The 14,805-nt window shown below is 41.4% G+C and overlaps 1 protein-coding gene across 1 annotated transcript in view; it reads right to left on the bottom strand.

Annotated features, from left to right (window-relative positions):
- LOC117434058 (zinc finger and BTB domain-containing protein 16-A) overlaps positions 1 to 14,549 on the bottom strand; it is a 20,705-nt gene extending 6,156 nt beyond the window's left edge. Inside the window, exons 1-4 of the mRNA XM_059011182.1 lie at positions 14,377 to 14,549; positions 12,056 to 12,211; positions 4,589 to 5,683; positions 342 to 439 (exon numbers count right to left, since the gene is read on the bottom strand). Coding sequence (XP_058867165.1) covers positions 342 to 439; positions 4,589 to 5,595 — 1,105 coding nt within the window. The 5' untranslated portion in view covers positions 5,596 to 5,683; positions 12,056 to 12,211; positions 14,377 to 14,549. The remainder of the gene's footprint in view (positions 1 to 341; positions 440 to 4,588; positions 5,684 to 12,055; positions 12,212 to 14,376) is intronic.
- Between the last annotated feature and the right edge of the window lie 256 nt (positions 14,550 to 14,805).

Below are 14,805 nucleotides of genomic sequence, written 5' to 3'. Positions count from 1 at the left end.
TGATTTCATGGAGAAAGTGTGATTTATAATAGAGGTAAAAATCCAAACTGAAGTGGGTTTGGGATCAGTTACAATTAAATAAGTGTGGTAAAGAAATCGCAACTAGCTCAAAGGTAACTTCCACCAGCAGTGTGGAGCGATCAAGTTCTGCCAGCCCGCAATCCTAACTGAGAAAGACAGAGAGGCAGGCAGACAGACAGACAGGCAGGCAGGCAGACAGACAGAGTACCAATTGAGATTGATTTGATCTCAGATCTGATGGAAACGAGCAAGTCTGAATGCAAACTGCTTTCCAGTCAGTCCCAGTGGCTGACGGAGACGTGATCCCAGTCGATCCTTACCGGAGTGCATCGCTGCGTGCATCTGCAGCCGGAGCCCGTCCTGGCATTCCTTCCCACAGATCTCGCAGCTGAACGTCTTCCCGAGGCTCCGGTGCTTCCTGAAGGTAAAAAAAACAAACAAACAACAAAACCAGGTTGAATAATTCGAAAGGCACGGATTGCTGTTTATTGTGTTCTGTGATCTCTGTTTGCTGCTGATTAAGTTTGAGCCACACTTGTACTTTGTAATAGTTTTTTGTAAACTAGACCTCGGTCTCAATGGGTAAATAAGAACATAAGAAAGTTTCCAAACGAGAGGAGGCCATTCGGCCCGTCTTGCTCGTTTGGTTGTTAGCAGCTGATTGATCCCAGAATCTCATCAAGCAGCTTCTTGAAGGATCCCAGGGTGTCAGCTTCAACAACATCACTGGGGAGTTGGTTCCAGACCCTCTGTGTAAAAAGTGCCTCCTGTTTTCTGTTCTCAATGCCCCTTTATCTAATCTCCATTCATGACCCCTCGATGAATCTCCTGGTTACATAAATAGATGTAATAAAATAATAATAAATAAGGAGTTTTTTTTAAAGTAAAAAAAGAACCCAAACTAAAGCAGAAGCAGATTCAATAATTATAAACTATAAAGCTGCTCTCAAGTGAATCAAACCAGCAGATACAGGGGCAGTATCACAAGCACCCGCAGAATGGAAAAGTATCATCAGGGCTCTAGTCGAGCTGTCTGTCAATTACACCTGAAGAGGATTTCTGAGAACCAGTGTCCCTGAACCCCACATCCTCACAGCATCACAGGAAGTGACATCATTCACCCTCGAGCCTCCCGCCACAACAGGAACGTGTTCTGAGCACCGCTTCTGTCTCGCAATGCAATAAAACTAGGTGCTGACACTTTACATTGAGTGTCTGGATCTACTGTGCATGCACATCGTAGTTACTTTGTAAATACACATCGTTACAATGTCAGTATGCATAGTTACAATGTATTTAATGTGTCAATCTTTTTGCATGATATAACCCAAACCCTTTTCTGATACAATTGTGTACTTACCTATATCATGCAAAAAGATTTTCACATGAAGTGCATTGTAACCGTGCATACTAACATTGTAATGGTGTGTGAGCACACCTGCATTTACTAAGTAATTACTATGTAAATACACAGTCATTAGAGACACTTACCAAAGTTTACCACACTGTAAGTGTGCGGTGGGGAGGGCAGCTTGTATTGCAAGTTGTCAACCCAAATTGGATAAAATGTGGAGAAGCAGTAGGAGAATTGAGAGGAAGCGGCCCCAGCCCTGTGAACCGCTTGTGGGGGAAGCGCTGTGTGGTTTCAGTGGGGCTGGGGATGGGGGCGTGGGGGTGGGGTGACACTTTTCCATCCAATAGCTGGGTTTATGCCTGAGATATCCTTTGTACCACTTCCCCCCCTCCCCTGCCCTGCTTAAAACACAAAGTCCTAGCTCAGGAAATGACAGACCGCAGGTTTACAGAACACTGATCAAGCGCTGTTCCTCTTTCAGAAGCGGGTAGTGTCTTCATCCTCTCTGCAGTATGAAGGGCGTGGGGTGAGATGGGTGCCTCTGATGAACCCACAGCAAACGCTACACTGTCTGTTTGTTCACCAGACCGTCCGCTCAACAAAAAGGGCAGAAATTTCACACAGACCGTATCTACGATCTGCGTTATGTAGTTTCTAAAGCTGTAAGAAACTAAGTCAAAACCTTTCAGGCAAAGCCTTCTTTTGGTTTTGTAAGTTGAAACTAGAAGAAACTAAGGCAAGCGGGCGAACATTATGGGCTCTAGTGCCTTCATCAGTGTTATTGAAACTGGAAGAGACCGAGTCAAGCAGACCAGCGTTTGGGCTCTAGTGCCTTCATCAGTGTGATTGAAACTAGAAGAGACCGAGTCAAGCAGACCAGCGTTTGGGCTCTAGTGCCTTCATCAGTGTGATTGAACCTAGAAGAGACTGAGTCAAGCAGACTTGTGTTTGGGCTCTAGTGCCTTCATCTGTGTTATTGAAACTAGAAGAGACCGAGTCAAGCAGAGCAGCATTTGGGCTCTAGCGCGTTCATCTGCAGTGTGCTAAATATTATTTTTTTGCATGCAAGCATTATTCATTTGAACCCACAAAGCGTGTTTTGACAATCACTTTGGCAAAACATTCGTCCACCCAGCTGTATTAAATGGGTAGCAAATGGATAACGTCAAACAGCTTGCTCGTTAAAATCTTCAACATGTATTTGAAGAGCGGACGGGCATCTAATAATTATATGGTTAATGAGAGAGAGAGAGAGAGAGAGAGAGAGAGAGAGAGAGAGAGAGAGAGAGAGAGAGAGAGAGAGAGAGAGAGAGACTGCATGCAATCACTGCTTCAATCTCTACTGTGCTTATCAAACGTTTTTGGTTTACAGTAAAATCATTTGCACGCGTGTTTGTGTGACTGCAATATTAATAAGGTCACACTGAAGAGTCACGCCTCAAGCAGATTAATTTTAGCATTCCCTTGAACTCAAGTTGCTGACACCGTGAGACGCGAGGTGAATCAACCCATTTGAATATGACCTTTTCTTTTGCGATCGATGTAGCTTTCCTGTGTTTCCGGATCGCCGGGGGCTGGAGGCAGTTCCTCAGAACGTGGATTCCAGGGGGAAAATGTGATTGAGGATAGGTCTGTCAGCAGCCTGGGTGTTTTCTGTGTGTCGTCGTTTTCATTAGAAGTCGTCTAAGAATAACAGTGTGGAAAGTGTTTTAATAGGCAGAGGGCTGCATCTTCTGGGTGTCTTTGATGTACGCTGACTCGTGGGTGTGGGGGACCGCAGGGAGAGTCCCCAGTTACTTCTCTACAGCTCTGGCCAAAAGTTTTAGTATTGAGACATAGTTTTTTAAAAAAATACTATATGAACAAAATTTCTTTTATTTAACATCTTGTAATCAAATAAACTACAAATATACATTGCAAAAAAGGCGTACCGGAAGCCATTAATAGTAGTACAGTAGTATTTCATGTTAGATTTTGAAATGTCACATTTTTGTCAGTTTTTCATTCATGGAAAACTATATATGTAATTCGATATGTTAAGGTAACATTATTCAGCCAGTTTCATTTGACTTTATGAAGCAAAGCGAGTTAATTAAATAGGGTAATGCAAAACTTTGGTCCAGAGCTGTACAGTAAAGGGGAATGCTTCACCGGTGGAAAGCACACATGGATGAAAAACTCCTGTTAGTCAGAGAGCTGTCTGTGTCACCTAGGCAAATGAGGGACACTCCTTCACTGTGTCAGACACAATGGGAATCCTGCCAGGCTTAGCACCCTGTCATAGCACCTTTGAAGTAACAATGAAATCGCTCATGGAAGTTGCAGTTTGATGTATAATCGCCTCTCCTTCGCTATGGATAAGCACAGGGCTGAGCAATAATGAGAGCAGCAATGAGCCCCATTCCGGGCTCCAGACTGACTCACCCTTGGTCACAGGCTGATAGAATTAGTATGAAACCTTCTTCACTTTAACTTTGCAGTCTCGGGAGGGGCTTTTAATGTGGGGCTGTGAGGAGCAAAAGACCCCAGAGTGGAACTCGGAACCCCACGATAAATGTGATACCCCATAACATACACTGTAGTTTATAGACTAAATAATGAATAGTGTATCTGTAAAGGTGTCATAAAGGATGTCATATACAATATTTATCAAATAATAATTTGTTGTAATACAAGGATAATACAAATGTAAACAAAATGTATATCATATATAAAATGACGTGGAGTTTTCCACGAGTAAAGTAAAAGTGAATTTGATGGCCCTGTTTATTAATAATAATAATAATAATAATAATAATAATAATAATAATAATAATAATAATAATAATAATAATAATAATCACCTCTTTGGTAGGGATAGGATTAACATTCCCTATTCCTGGACAAAAACCTCGTGAGGATGCGGTCAGGCTAAATTGGATAAATGATTGGGAGACAGCTTCTCAGTATCAGCTTGGGACTTGAGGAGGGCAGCAGCCTACTCTCTGTCCTGCTCACGGAGATAGTTTTAGCCTCGGTGATTGTCATAACTCCTAAAGGTCTTGACGGGCCATGCCTTTTTGCCTAGCATTTTGTTTGTTTCTGTTTATTTCTGTAATCGAAAGCGAGTCCATTGGCTTACCCTTCCACTAAGAGACTAAAACTTGCAGTTAACAACCTACTTGCAGGGAGAATTATAAGTTAAACCACTGCAAAAATAAAGGTATGACTTACCTGTCTTGGTCCTCTTGAATGCTCCCCAGTAAAGCTGCACCGACACCAGATCTCTTGTCCAGCGTGCTCTGCTTGACCGCTGCACCCGGTTTCTGCTCGCTCTGGAGGAAGCCGTTCCTGAAGGGGCTGAAGCTGCTGAACCCCGCCACCGGAGCTCCGATCCTCAGCTGGGAGTGGGCGATCATGGGGAACATAGGAGGAGCTGCCCTGGGCAAGCCTTGCATCTGGTAGCTGAGCAGGTGAGCCGGGTAGAGAGATGGGTGGGAACTGATGGCCACCAGTTCCCCGTTGGCCAAAGCCATGCCGTGGGTAGTCCAGGGGCTCGTCTTTTTGGAGTCCGTGGGAACCCGGTGAGCCGTGGCAATGACGCTGCCCCGGGGAGGCATCAACTGTCCTTCTTTGGAGGTTGAATGAGGCTCCTCCTCCAGGCTCGACCGCCGGATGCTCTGGGGTCTCCTGGGCTGCGTTCCTGGGGTTCCGGGTTCCTGGCGGAGGGTGGAAGGGAAGGCGTGGCCGTCGATCGGCGATCTCTTGGGGCTGGTCTCCGGGGGAGTCACTGGCGGGGACAGAGACTCACTCTCTTTCCTGGCAGCCTCCCGAATCCTCAACAAGCAAGGCTCGGAGGGCATGGGGGGCTGGGGGGTGTTCTGGGTGGCTAGGAGAAAGAGGCACTGCCTGCCCAGCTGCTCCATCTGCAGCCGCTCTGCAGCCTCCAGGAGGCTCTGGAGATCTTCCACGCGGGCCTCAAGGGCTTCTGTGTAGGCGTAGTCCAGGATCTGCTGGAAGGTCCTCCAGGAGAGGAAGTCCAAGGTGCAGCGGTGGCCCTGATCCTTCAGAAGGGCCTCCAGGTGCTTGCTGGTACAGGCCAGGACTAAGCTGTGCGCCTGGAAGGCTCGGCTCTCCACCACGATGACGGCGTCGCACAGCGTGCCGGACAGACGCATCTCGTTGGCTCGCCGCAGCAGGCAGGCGGAATGCTGGGGGTTCTGGAGCCTCACCGTCCCCATGCCGACGGACGCCCAGAGTTCTTCTCACTGCACAAGCAAAGAGGGTCGCGTCCAGACTCTAGGATTGCATCAGCTGTCTCCATTCAATCTGCGAAACAGATGGTTTTTTGGGGAAAGTTATCATTCGACTGCTCTGCAGGATTCTTTGCCAAGACTCTCCCAAGGCTGTGTCTCAATTCAAACCCTACCCCTCTGCATCAAAATGCTATGTAAAACGTGAGGTGAAACAGAATTCTGTCATATTCCTATTGATAAGCAAGGCAAATCACTTCTTTGGTGGAGATAGGATTAAAATTCCCTGTTTAGGGGGAAAAAATGAACCTTGTGAGGATGTGGTCAGGCTGAATTGGATAACTGATTGCTACACGATTCTTCCCTGTCTTCTCAAGCCAGACCAGTGACCTTAGATAAAGGGTGGTCCTTCCAGTCCTGGGAAACTGAACTGCTCCCTTGCCCTCTAAGAGAAAGACTGATCCCCTACAGACAAATAAAGCATGGAGACTGCACTGCTCCCTCCACCCCTCACCCCCTAAGAGAAAGGGTGCTCTTTCTTTTCTATGGCAGGTTTGAGGCACGGGCTACTGCCAATCCTGCACTTTTTATAAACAGCAACACATGAGAATATTATGCAAAGAAAAAATCACTGAGAATCACGCCGTCAGGTTAATTCATTTTTATTAAGATTCGGAACTTCAATTTGGCAAAAACCGCCACCATGCGTTCGCATATACAGCAAGTTGCCATTATACTGTTATTTAAATGACTGTCTGCTACGTTTCATACACCCACAGAAGCAGCACTTGAGAGATAAGGGGAGGAAATATGCTGAGACAAAAGTGCGAGAAAGCTAAACAAAATCTGAACTGAAAATGCAATAGTTAAGATTTTCAGATGAGCTATCTGTAGGCATTTTCTGTGGTCTGCTTTACAACCAAGAGCAACTGAAATCTATTTAAATTGAATCTCTTCTGCACTTCCTCAGAGTTCTGAAGTCATTCATTTCAAATTCAGCCCTGTTAATTCATCGTGATCTAAAAACATTAAGCTTCCCCTTTCCTCTCCCTCCGTTCCTAATGACCTCACTGTTTATTCTTCACTAATTCATACCCTCTTACTAGCCCACCAGGGTACTGTGAGACGTGTTCATTCACACAAATGTATTCCTTATACATTTGTTACAAAGCAGCATGGAATGAACAGGGGTAATTAAATCTGCATGGATTAACAGGCTCTGAATTTAAAATGAATGACTTCAGAGTTCAGTGCAGATATTCTGGTGTTTGGTATTCAGTCAGGATTGAGCATCACGCCTTTGCGGCCGTTATTTTAAAGTGATACCCAAACACTGATGTACACTAATATCCAGAAATGAAAATGCAGATATTGGTAATGATGTGTTATGGAGGGATGGTACGCTCCAGAAATGAGACATGCTTTGTTTTTCTCTTGCAGGCTCGCTGAGATCAGACGACTCTGTTGCTAATTCGTTTGACGTGAGCTCGTTCCAAATGCGTCGGAGGAAGAGGCGTTTAATTTCGCGATGACATGTCATCTGAGCGAGCGGTCGATATGTTATGAGGTGGCGTTTATCGCTCCATTGAAGTCGGTTAAGAAGCAGGCTTGAAATTTAATAAGAACAGGCAGCCGCTTGTGTTTTTTTTTCAGTGATATTACACTCGATACAAGTTTACCACCGTATACATTTGCATCACAGTTTAGCCATTTCACGTTTTCTCCGGTTAACCAGCTTTTCACGTTTTATCACAGTTTCCAGTGACGCACAATGCTTGACTGTGCTTAGCTACGCGTTGCCGCACTTTGCAATGTTTTTACCTTGTTACACTGCACCACCCGGAGTCTGGACCTACTCCAATCTAGTTGCACTTTCAGTCAGCGCACGCATGTAGCTCACTTTTCATTGCTGCCAAAAACGCTGCAAAAATAAACTTAGGAGATCAGCAATCAATGGCGCAGAGTTAACACCAAACACACCGTGAGAAATAACCAAAACAACCGCACCTTACCAGAAAACACGCCCACAGCTACAACGCGCAACTCGCAACTTCTTACGCCTTTCTTTCTTCTTTTCTTTCCGAACTTTCTTATTGAAATCTTATCTACCTTTTCCGCGCTTGTTTTTCTTGTTACTTGCGTCATTCGCAACCCTGTCGTGTCTAAAATCATTATAGGCAGGTTTCAAAGCACTGAGGCGATCCGATGCAACGCGGTGCATGGAAGGAGGAACTAGATGAAGCGTTTGTCTGCTTAGCTCCTTATAGTTTGTGATAGAAACGCTGGTGACTTACTGAAGGAAAACTATAGATATATTTTTTTAAAGAACATAAGAAAGTCTACAAACAAGAGGAGGCAGTTCGGCCCATCTCAGCTCGTCCGGTTCCGAGCAGCTAATTGGTCTCAGTTTTTAAAGGATCCCAGTGATTCTGCCTCAACAGCATGACTAAGCAGCCCATTCCCTTCCCTTCACCGCTCTCTAATATTTCAGCATAGTTCATATAGTATCTGCCGTTCGGATTAAGGCACCATGAGGCAGCCACGTCAAAATCAACGTTTAAACCATTTCGGATTAGTAAATTCAAAAGTGCTCTGTCGGCAGGGTGTTCACTTAGAGTCATTTTGTGAGACTGAAAATGATGCGGTTGTTGATGATGAAATAATGACTTTTTAAAAGTGTGTTTTAATTCATCTATTAAAAAAACCAGAAGATTTCTGAACACTCCAATGCATGTTATTTTGCATCCTCTCAAGATGCGGATAAAACCAGAAGATTTCTGAACACTCCAATGCATGTTATTTTGCATCCTCTCAAGATGCGGATAACTGCACCCTGCATGAAAACCTCTCAGTGTGAGAACCTCAATTTTCAGTCAGTAATCAGTGATGCAGAAACGATAGGCACTGGTGTGTGAAAATGTTAGACCACTTTGTGCTTTAATCAGGCGTCTTAAACAACTTCTAAAACGCCTCACGCATTTTACCGTGTGTGGCCACATGTTCCCTTTTCTCTTACTATTTTAAATCAATTGCATAAAGTCGTTAATTAAATTAGGCAATCATTAATTTGCCTATTTTCTAAGATTTCCAGTTACGGTGGTTTGATTTTATACGCACAACAAATCAAAACTACAGAAGCAATGGGGTTATAATACATTTGCACACACTGTGTGTGTGTGTGTGTGTGTGTGTGTATGTGTGTGTGTGTGTGTTTTGTACGGCACTTTCTCAGTATCTTTTAACGAAAAAGGTTGAGTAGCTCTACCCTGATACTTTTTAAGGTGTATTGCAGGTATTTAAAAATTACATTTTGATGAGCCAAAATCTAGGTGTTAAAATTGTCACCAGTTTCGACTGTACAGGGCCGACTGCAAAACAGCCGTTGTAGGGAAGGAAAGTTAGGTTTAAAAACAACCAAACAAACAAACAAACAAAAAGGTTGAATCGCTATTCTCATCTGGATATTACTGGAAACGAGATTTCAAACAGCAGGGCTGACCAGGTTTCGGTTTCAGAACGCTTTGCAGCATTCAAATGGTTAATTTCGATCAAACAGAACAGGCATTATTCATTCATAGGAATGAACTGCCTGGCTTTAGAACGAGGGAAACATAAAAATCTGTTATTGTGGATTACAAAACCCCTCTGAACCGTTTATATTATTATTATTATTATTCCTTAGCAGACGCCATTATTACCCGTGTCGTTTATAACATGTTTATAACATATACATATATAACGTGTTATACACATGTTATAAGCGACATTAGTAATATTAACAATAACAACAATTAATGACTGTACAGAAATTCAACCAGAATAATAAACTGATCTACATAAAATCTTCTGAACTTTATAATTAACATCAAATGAAGCATCACACTGGCTGTGAGGATGTAAGATGTAACACCCTGCTATTCACTGTTAAATAAGACTCCTCACAGATTTTTCTGGAATTCAGCTTGTATTCGTTTGACTGGGGAGCAAACCAGAAAACATAAAAAAGACACAAGCATAAAGATCTCTCATCTAGACCTTGAAAAGACAGCCTGGTATTTCAAACATAGAAAACCGCTTCGCTTGTGTAATGTCTGATTTATGAATGTATTTCAAACGATAAATAAACCAAAAATACCACTTAAAACAACTACTACTACTACTACTACTACTACTAATAATAATAATTAAATAAGAAAAATAAGGTGGTAACCCTTTGATCCAGATACATCAGATCTCAATTAAAGTGTGTCCAGTTTATCCATGTCTGTCTATCTGCCTGTCTATCTATCTATCTATCTATCTATCTATCTATCTATCTATCTATCTATCTATCTATCTATCTATCTATCTATCTGTCTAGATGTTCATTTGCAAACCTTTTTTTTTTCTTTGACATATTTTAGACACATTTTGTATAAATGAAATTTAAATGTTGATAACAAAACAGCAGAGCGCATGCAGGCCTGCATTCTATGGTATTCAACGCGTTCTCAACACTGAGCTTTTCCTCAGAAATATTATATGTGGACTGGATTGGCAACTTAAAAGAAAAAAATAAAAACCCAAAAAACCTCACTCTCAAACTCAAACATGAACTTGCAGAAGCTCAAGTCAAGTCACTGCACGCGTTACAGCAGTGAAAATAATCATGTGCTGTACTTTACTATACACGAGGGCCCGTCAGTGTTTCTTATTATTCTGATGTGTAAAACAGACAATAACACATCAGTATCAGGGAGTGCTCTGAGAAAGCAGACGCGTTTCATACTATTTCACTTGGTTTCTTAGTTTCAAGTCAAGTCTGCAAACATTTCCGCTCCTGTCATGCACTTGAGAACGACTGCTTGCTTTCGGATTTGCTTCTGTGTTTAAAGAGAACCAGATGCCGCTGAAAAGGTTAGAAATTCAAATCCATTTTTCTGTTTCTAAAGAAGCAGGTTCAGCAGGTTTTTTTTTTTAAATAAGCAATGCAGCTACAAAAGTCTTGCAAAGGATGTAATCCACAATAACAGATTTATTAATAAGAATGAGATGCTGAAGCGATGTAGTGTTAGACATCACACAGTAAATGCAGTACAGGAAACTTTTTATAATGACTGGAAGCCTTATTTAAATATTTAAATTAGCTGCTATATATATATATATATATATATATATATATATATATATATAAAGCAGCTAACTGACACATTTTTTATTTTATCAATTATTCACATTTTTTGTACCTAAATTACCTTTTGCTTTTTGATTTATATACTATATATACATACTAATTTATTATTATATAAGTTCAGGACATTTTTGAATATATATATATATATATATATATATATATATATATATATATATATATATATATATATATATGAGGAAGACATTCATGTACATGGAAGCTTTGTATAAAATAAAATTAATTTTAAGAAGGTGCTGACCAATATAAGACGCTTTGTATTTTTTAAAAATGCTTTTAAGTCGATAAAATGTAAAACGATTTTTCTGCACAACATCCGTGGTCATGTCTTAAACAATAGGGAACAGTTCTTGTGAGTGGGTGGCCAGTCCTTTCTCCAGAGACATCAAGAATCAAGAGAGGTGGGCAGTGATAAGAACGGTGTGTATGACCTTGTAGAGACAGTCATTAAAATTGTATATAAACTGAACGCTCCCTGCTTTAATCATGAGCTGCAACGTTTCGGCTTCTGTCTTCCCCAGACAGCACCGCAGAACTGGGCAGGCAGGCTGGTGTCGTTGGTTAAAGTTTGCACAAAAAAAAGAGATCCGACCAACGATGAGACAGACAGAAATAATACACATTTGTACACGGCTTAGAAACTTGCAATGAAACCGGACCGTTTTGATGACACGCCGAAATGCGATGTTAAAGCTAGTTTCACTCCAAAATGTCATCAGCACAGTGTTTTTTGTCATTCGCATCGTTTACTATGAAATAACTAATTCTTAACAACAATAAATAAATAAAACTCAACATTTGTTAACATGTTAGTAATAGCTAATACATGAAAAATAACATAACATACAAACATCAGAAAGTATACACGAAATGCTTATAACTGTGTTATTAAGTCTGCTGTAACCTTATAACTGTGTTATTAAGTATGTCATAACCTAACTATTGCAGATTTGGCAATTCAGCCCTTATAAGAGATGTCATAACAACCTAATAAAGCTAGTACCGGTATTACATCATTAAATATATGAAACTCTTATATTTTGTTAATAACACCTCCGGTAACACTTAGAAAAGGACTCCTAAACTAAAGTGACATCACACATGTAAACACGAGTCTGTAAATACATTGAACTCCAGTCACACGGCTAAAAAGACATGACATTTTAGTTCTGACTTGTAAAAATAAAACAACCCAATGACATCTCACAGCAGAAAAAAAGAATTCAATAAAACAAACAAAGACTCTTCTTAACCTACTGTGCACAAGTCCAGAAACACATCCCTCCCTGTCAGAACCGAATGCAGGGGTGTATTATCTGAAGAATGGGTTAAATAGTCTAGTTTGAGGTAGAGGATGGTCAGAAGCCAGTTTCTTCTTGCTTTTCGCTGTTCACTTGTAAGAACGTACTGGCACTACAAGAAGAGCAGAGAGAGAGAGAGAGAGAGAGAGAGAGAGAGGGAGAGAGAGAGAGAGAGAGGGAGAGAGGAGGCCATTGAGCCCATCAGTACCAGTGTGCAGAACCTCTTTCTTTCTATACAGCATTGAGAAATAAAATCAGAAAACTCTGTGACACAGGCCTGGCTGTGAATGGGAAAGATGAATCACATTATGAAATATCTTTTTCTCTTAATGTATCTAGGGCATCCACACCTTTAACAACATTGTGGTCGTTTCCTGTTCAAATCGGCCTAATCTGTGCAATCTACAACACTGATACTGTGAAATCCTGTTTTTTTTTTTTTAATTTTCCAGTGTCGTTTTGTTTCATACAGAGCTATTTTTACCAGCCCCCCCCCAGCTCAGAAAGTTATAAAGATTTTTAAAAATAACGATAATCGTGAACCGCCGTGAACCGACAAAACAAAAACACAAAGGGGTTGGAGAAACCACAATAAAAGTTTTTACTTCATCTATTTTTATTTTATCTATTTTTATTTCATAGGCTTGTGAAGAAATGCAGTGAAGTTTGAGATGAGTTTAATGTTTTTATAATATTTTCCCATACATACATCTATATCTGAATCTGAATGCATAGAGACCGACGCAAACTACCACCAAAAATATTACCTTGCAAATGTGAGAAAAATGAATATTATACATTGTGTATTCTTCATATAGAGCCATGGCAAAAATACATTTATTTAACTATATACTAGTGGAATATGAAAGAGATTTGATCTACTGTATATATATATATTGAGTTTGAAGTTTTCCATGAAGTTTTCCATGAAGTTTGAACTGAACCGCTGTTTAAAATTCTTTCCTGATAATTACAGACAGTTTTCTATTCATTAAACTTTTTCTAGTGATACAATTAAAACAAGGTCCTAGTGCTCTGTGAAGGAATCATTGAAAAGCGAGCTGTGCCCACCAGGCCCGTTCGCTCAACAGCGCGATTCTGTTCAAGTGCATTTGAAAGCATGTTTTCAGTGCAGCCCTGCTTATGCTGCAATCTAATCTGCAGCAAGTGTTGACTGCGATGCAAGTGCGATTAAAAAGTGGTGCCTCTTTAAAAGCACTTGAACAGCTGATGTAATGGTTCAGAGAATCTGTGCACAAGCCGCTACGCAGGGACAATTAACAGATAACCAAAGCCGCTGGTTATGAACATGTTATTAAGCTGGTTATAAACAGCTAATAACCAAATGGGGTGGCTTTGGGGCATCCCTTCTTCAAATGAACGACTCTAAGGAGCAGCGCCCGTCCCGTAAGAGCAGTGGTACCCCAGATATCATTCATTCATGCAAAGAGGGGTTTTCTATTTTTCTTTGTTTGCGGTTTTACTTTCCAAGACGGGTTCCTGTCCTGGTGACAGCCAAGCTAAGCCGTGAGCAGCCCGGCTGCATGTATTCACCAGTCTGTCTATTAATCCAGGCTGAGAGAGCGTGTGTGACCCATTCAAAGATGTGTCCTTCCTCTACTCTCTTCAACTGCAACAGAACCTCAGCAGCAAGCAATGGTGACGCTTCCCTTGAAGTGTCTCCAATTACTTACAGAGCAGTTACTGAATCAATACAGGTGTGCTTCCACATCATTACAATGTTATTATGCATAATTACAATGCGCTTATTGTGTAAATCTTTTTGCATGATATAACCCTAACCCTAACCCTAACTCCAAACATGACTCTACCCCTAACCCTAACTCTAACCCCTTTCTGATACAATTGCGTACTTACATATATCCTGCAAAAAGATGCACCCGTTAAGTACACTGTAACTGTGCATGATAGCATTGTAATGCTGTGTAAGCACACACATGCATTTACTATGTAACTACTATGTAAATACACAGTCATTTGAGACACAGCATGTTAAGAGTTGCCCAAGAGACTGACTCACACTGAACAATTGACTGTAATTTTTTTTTTAAAGCAGCACTGACATTCAAGGGGAAACTCTGAGTATACTATACAAACTCTTTATAATATGGAACAAATAACCCAGTACAATTCAGCTCCCATAGCCAAGAATGAGAAAGCAAGCTGAACAAGGGTTCAATTAAGATTCAAGCACAAAAGAGTAGCCTGGAGACTGCTGTGGTGTCCGTCTAGAAAAAAAAGAGAGTTTGAACTCACCCAGCTTACGATCCTATCAGCCTACCCTTCATCCTGTCTGCACCAAACCCGAACGCACGCTGTGGCTTTGAAGAGCTACAGACTCTCTGTATTACCAGCATGTGTTACACTTCGGTCATCAGCAGCGTGAAACTCCCGCCCCTCTCGCTCTGCCTCAACCTCATTGCTGACTCCTGAGTGCAAGCCAGGCTGGTGATTGGGCAGTGAGCACGTCACTTTGGGAGAGAATGTTCAAGCCATTGCAATCAGTGATGCGATTACTGGATCTGCACTGTGAAGTGGCTACGAGTTCAAACACTGATGGGAGAGATCTAGCCAAACAGATATCATTTTAAAACTGTTTTCAACGCCCCCTTTTGTTTTAACATTGAACATGTCATTAATATCCATGGTAACACTTTCCATTAAGAGTCTCTAATTACTGTGTAT

The sequence above is a fragment of the Acipenser ruthenus genome, chromosome 41 (genome assembly GCF_902713425.1).
Source record: "Acipenser ruthenus chromosome 41, fAciRut3.2 maternal haplotype, whole genome shotgun sequence".
NCBI classification, from domain to species: domain Eukaryota; kingdom Metazoa; phylum Chordata; class Actinopteri; order Acipenseriformes; family Acipenseridae; genus Acipenser; species Acipenser ruthenus.
This window is presented reverse-complemented; position numbering and strand designations above follow the sequence as displayed.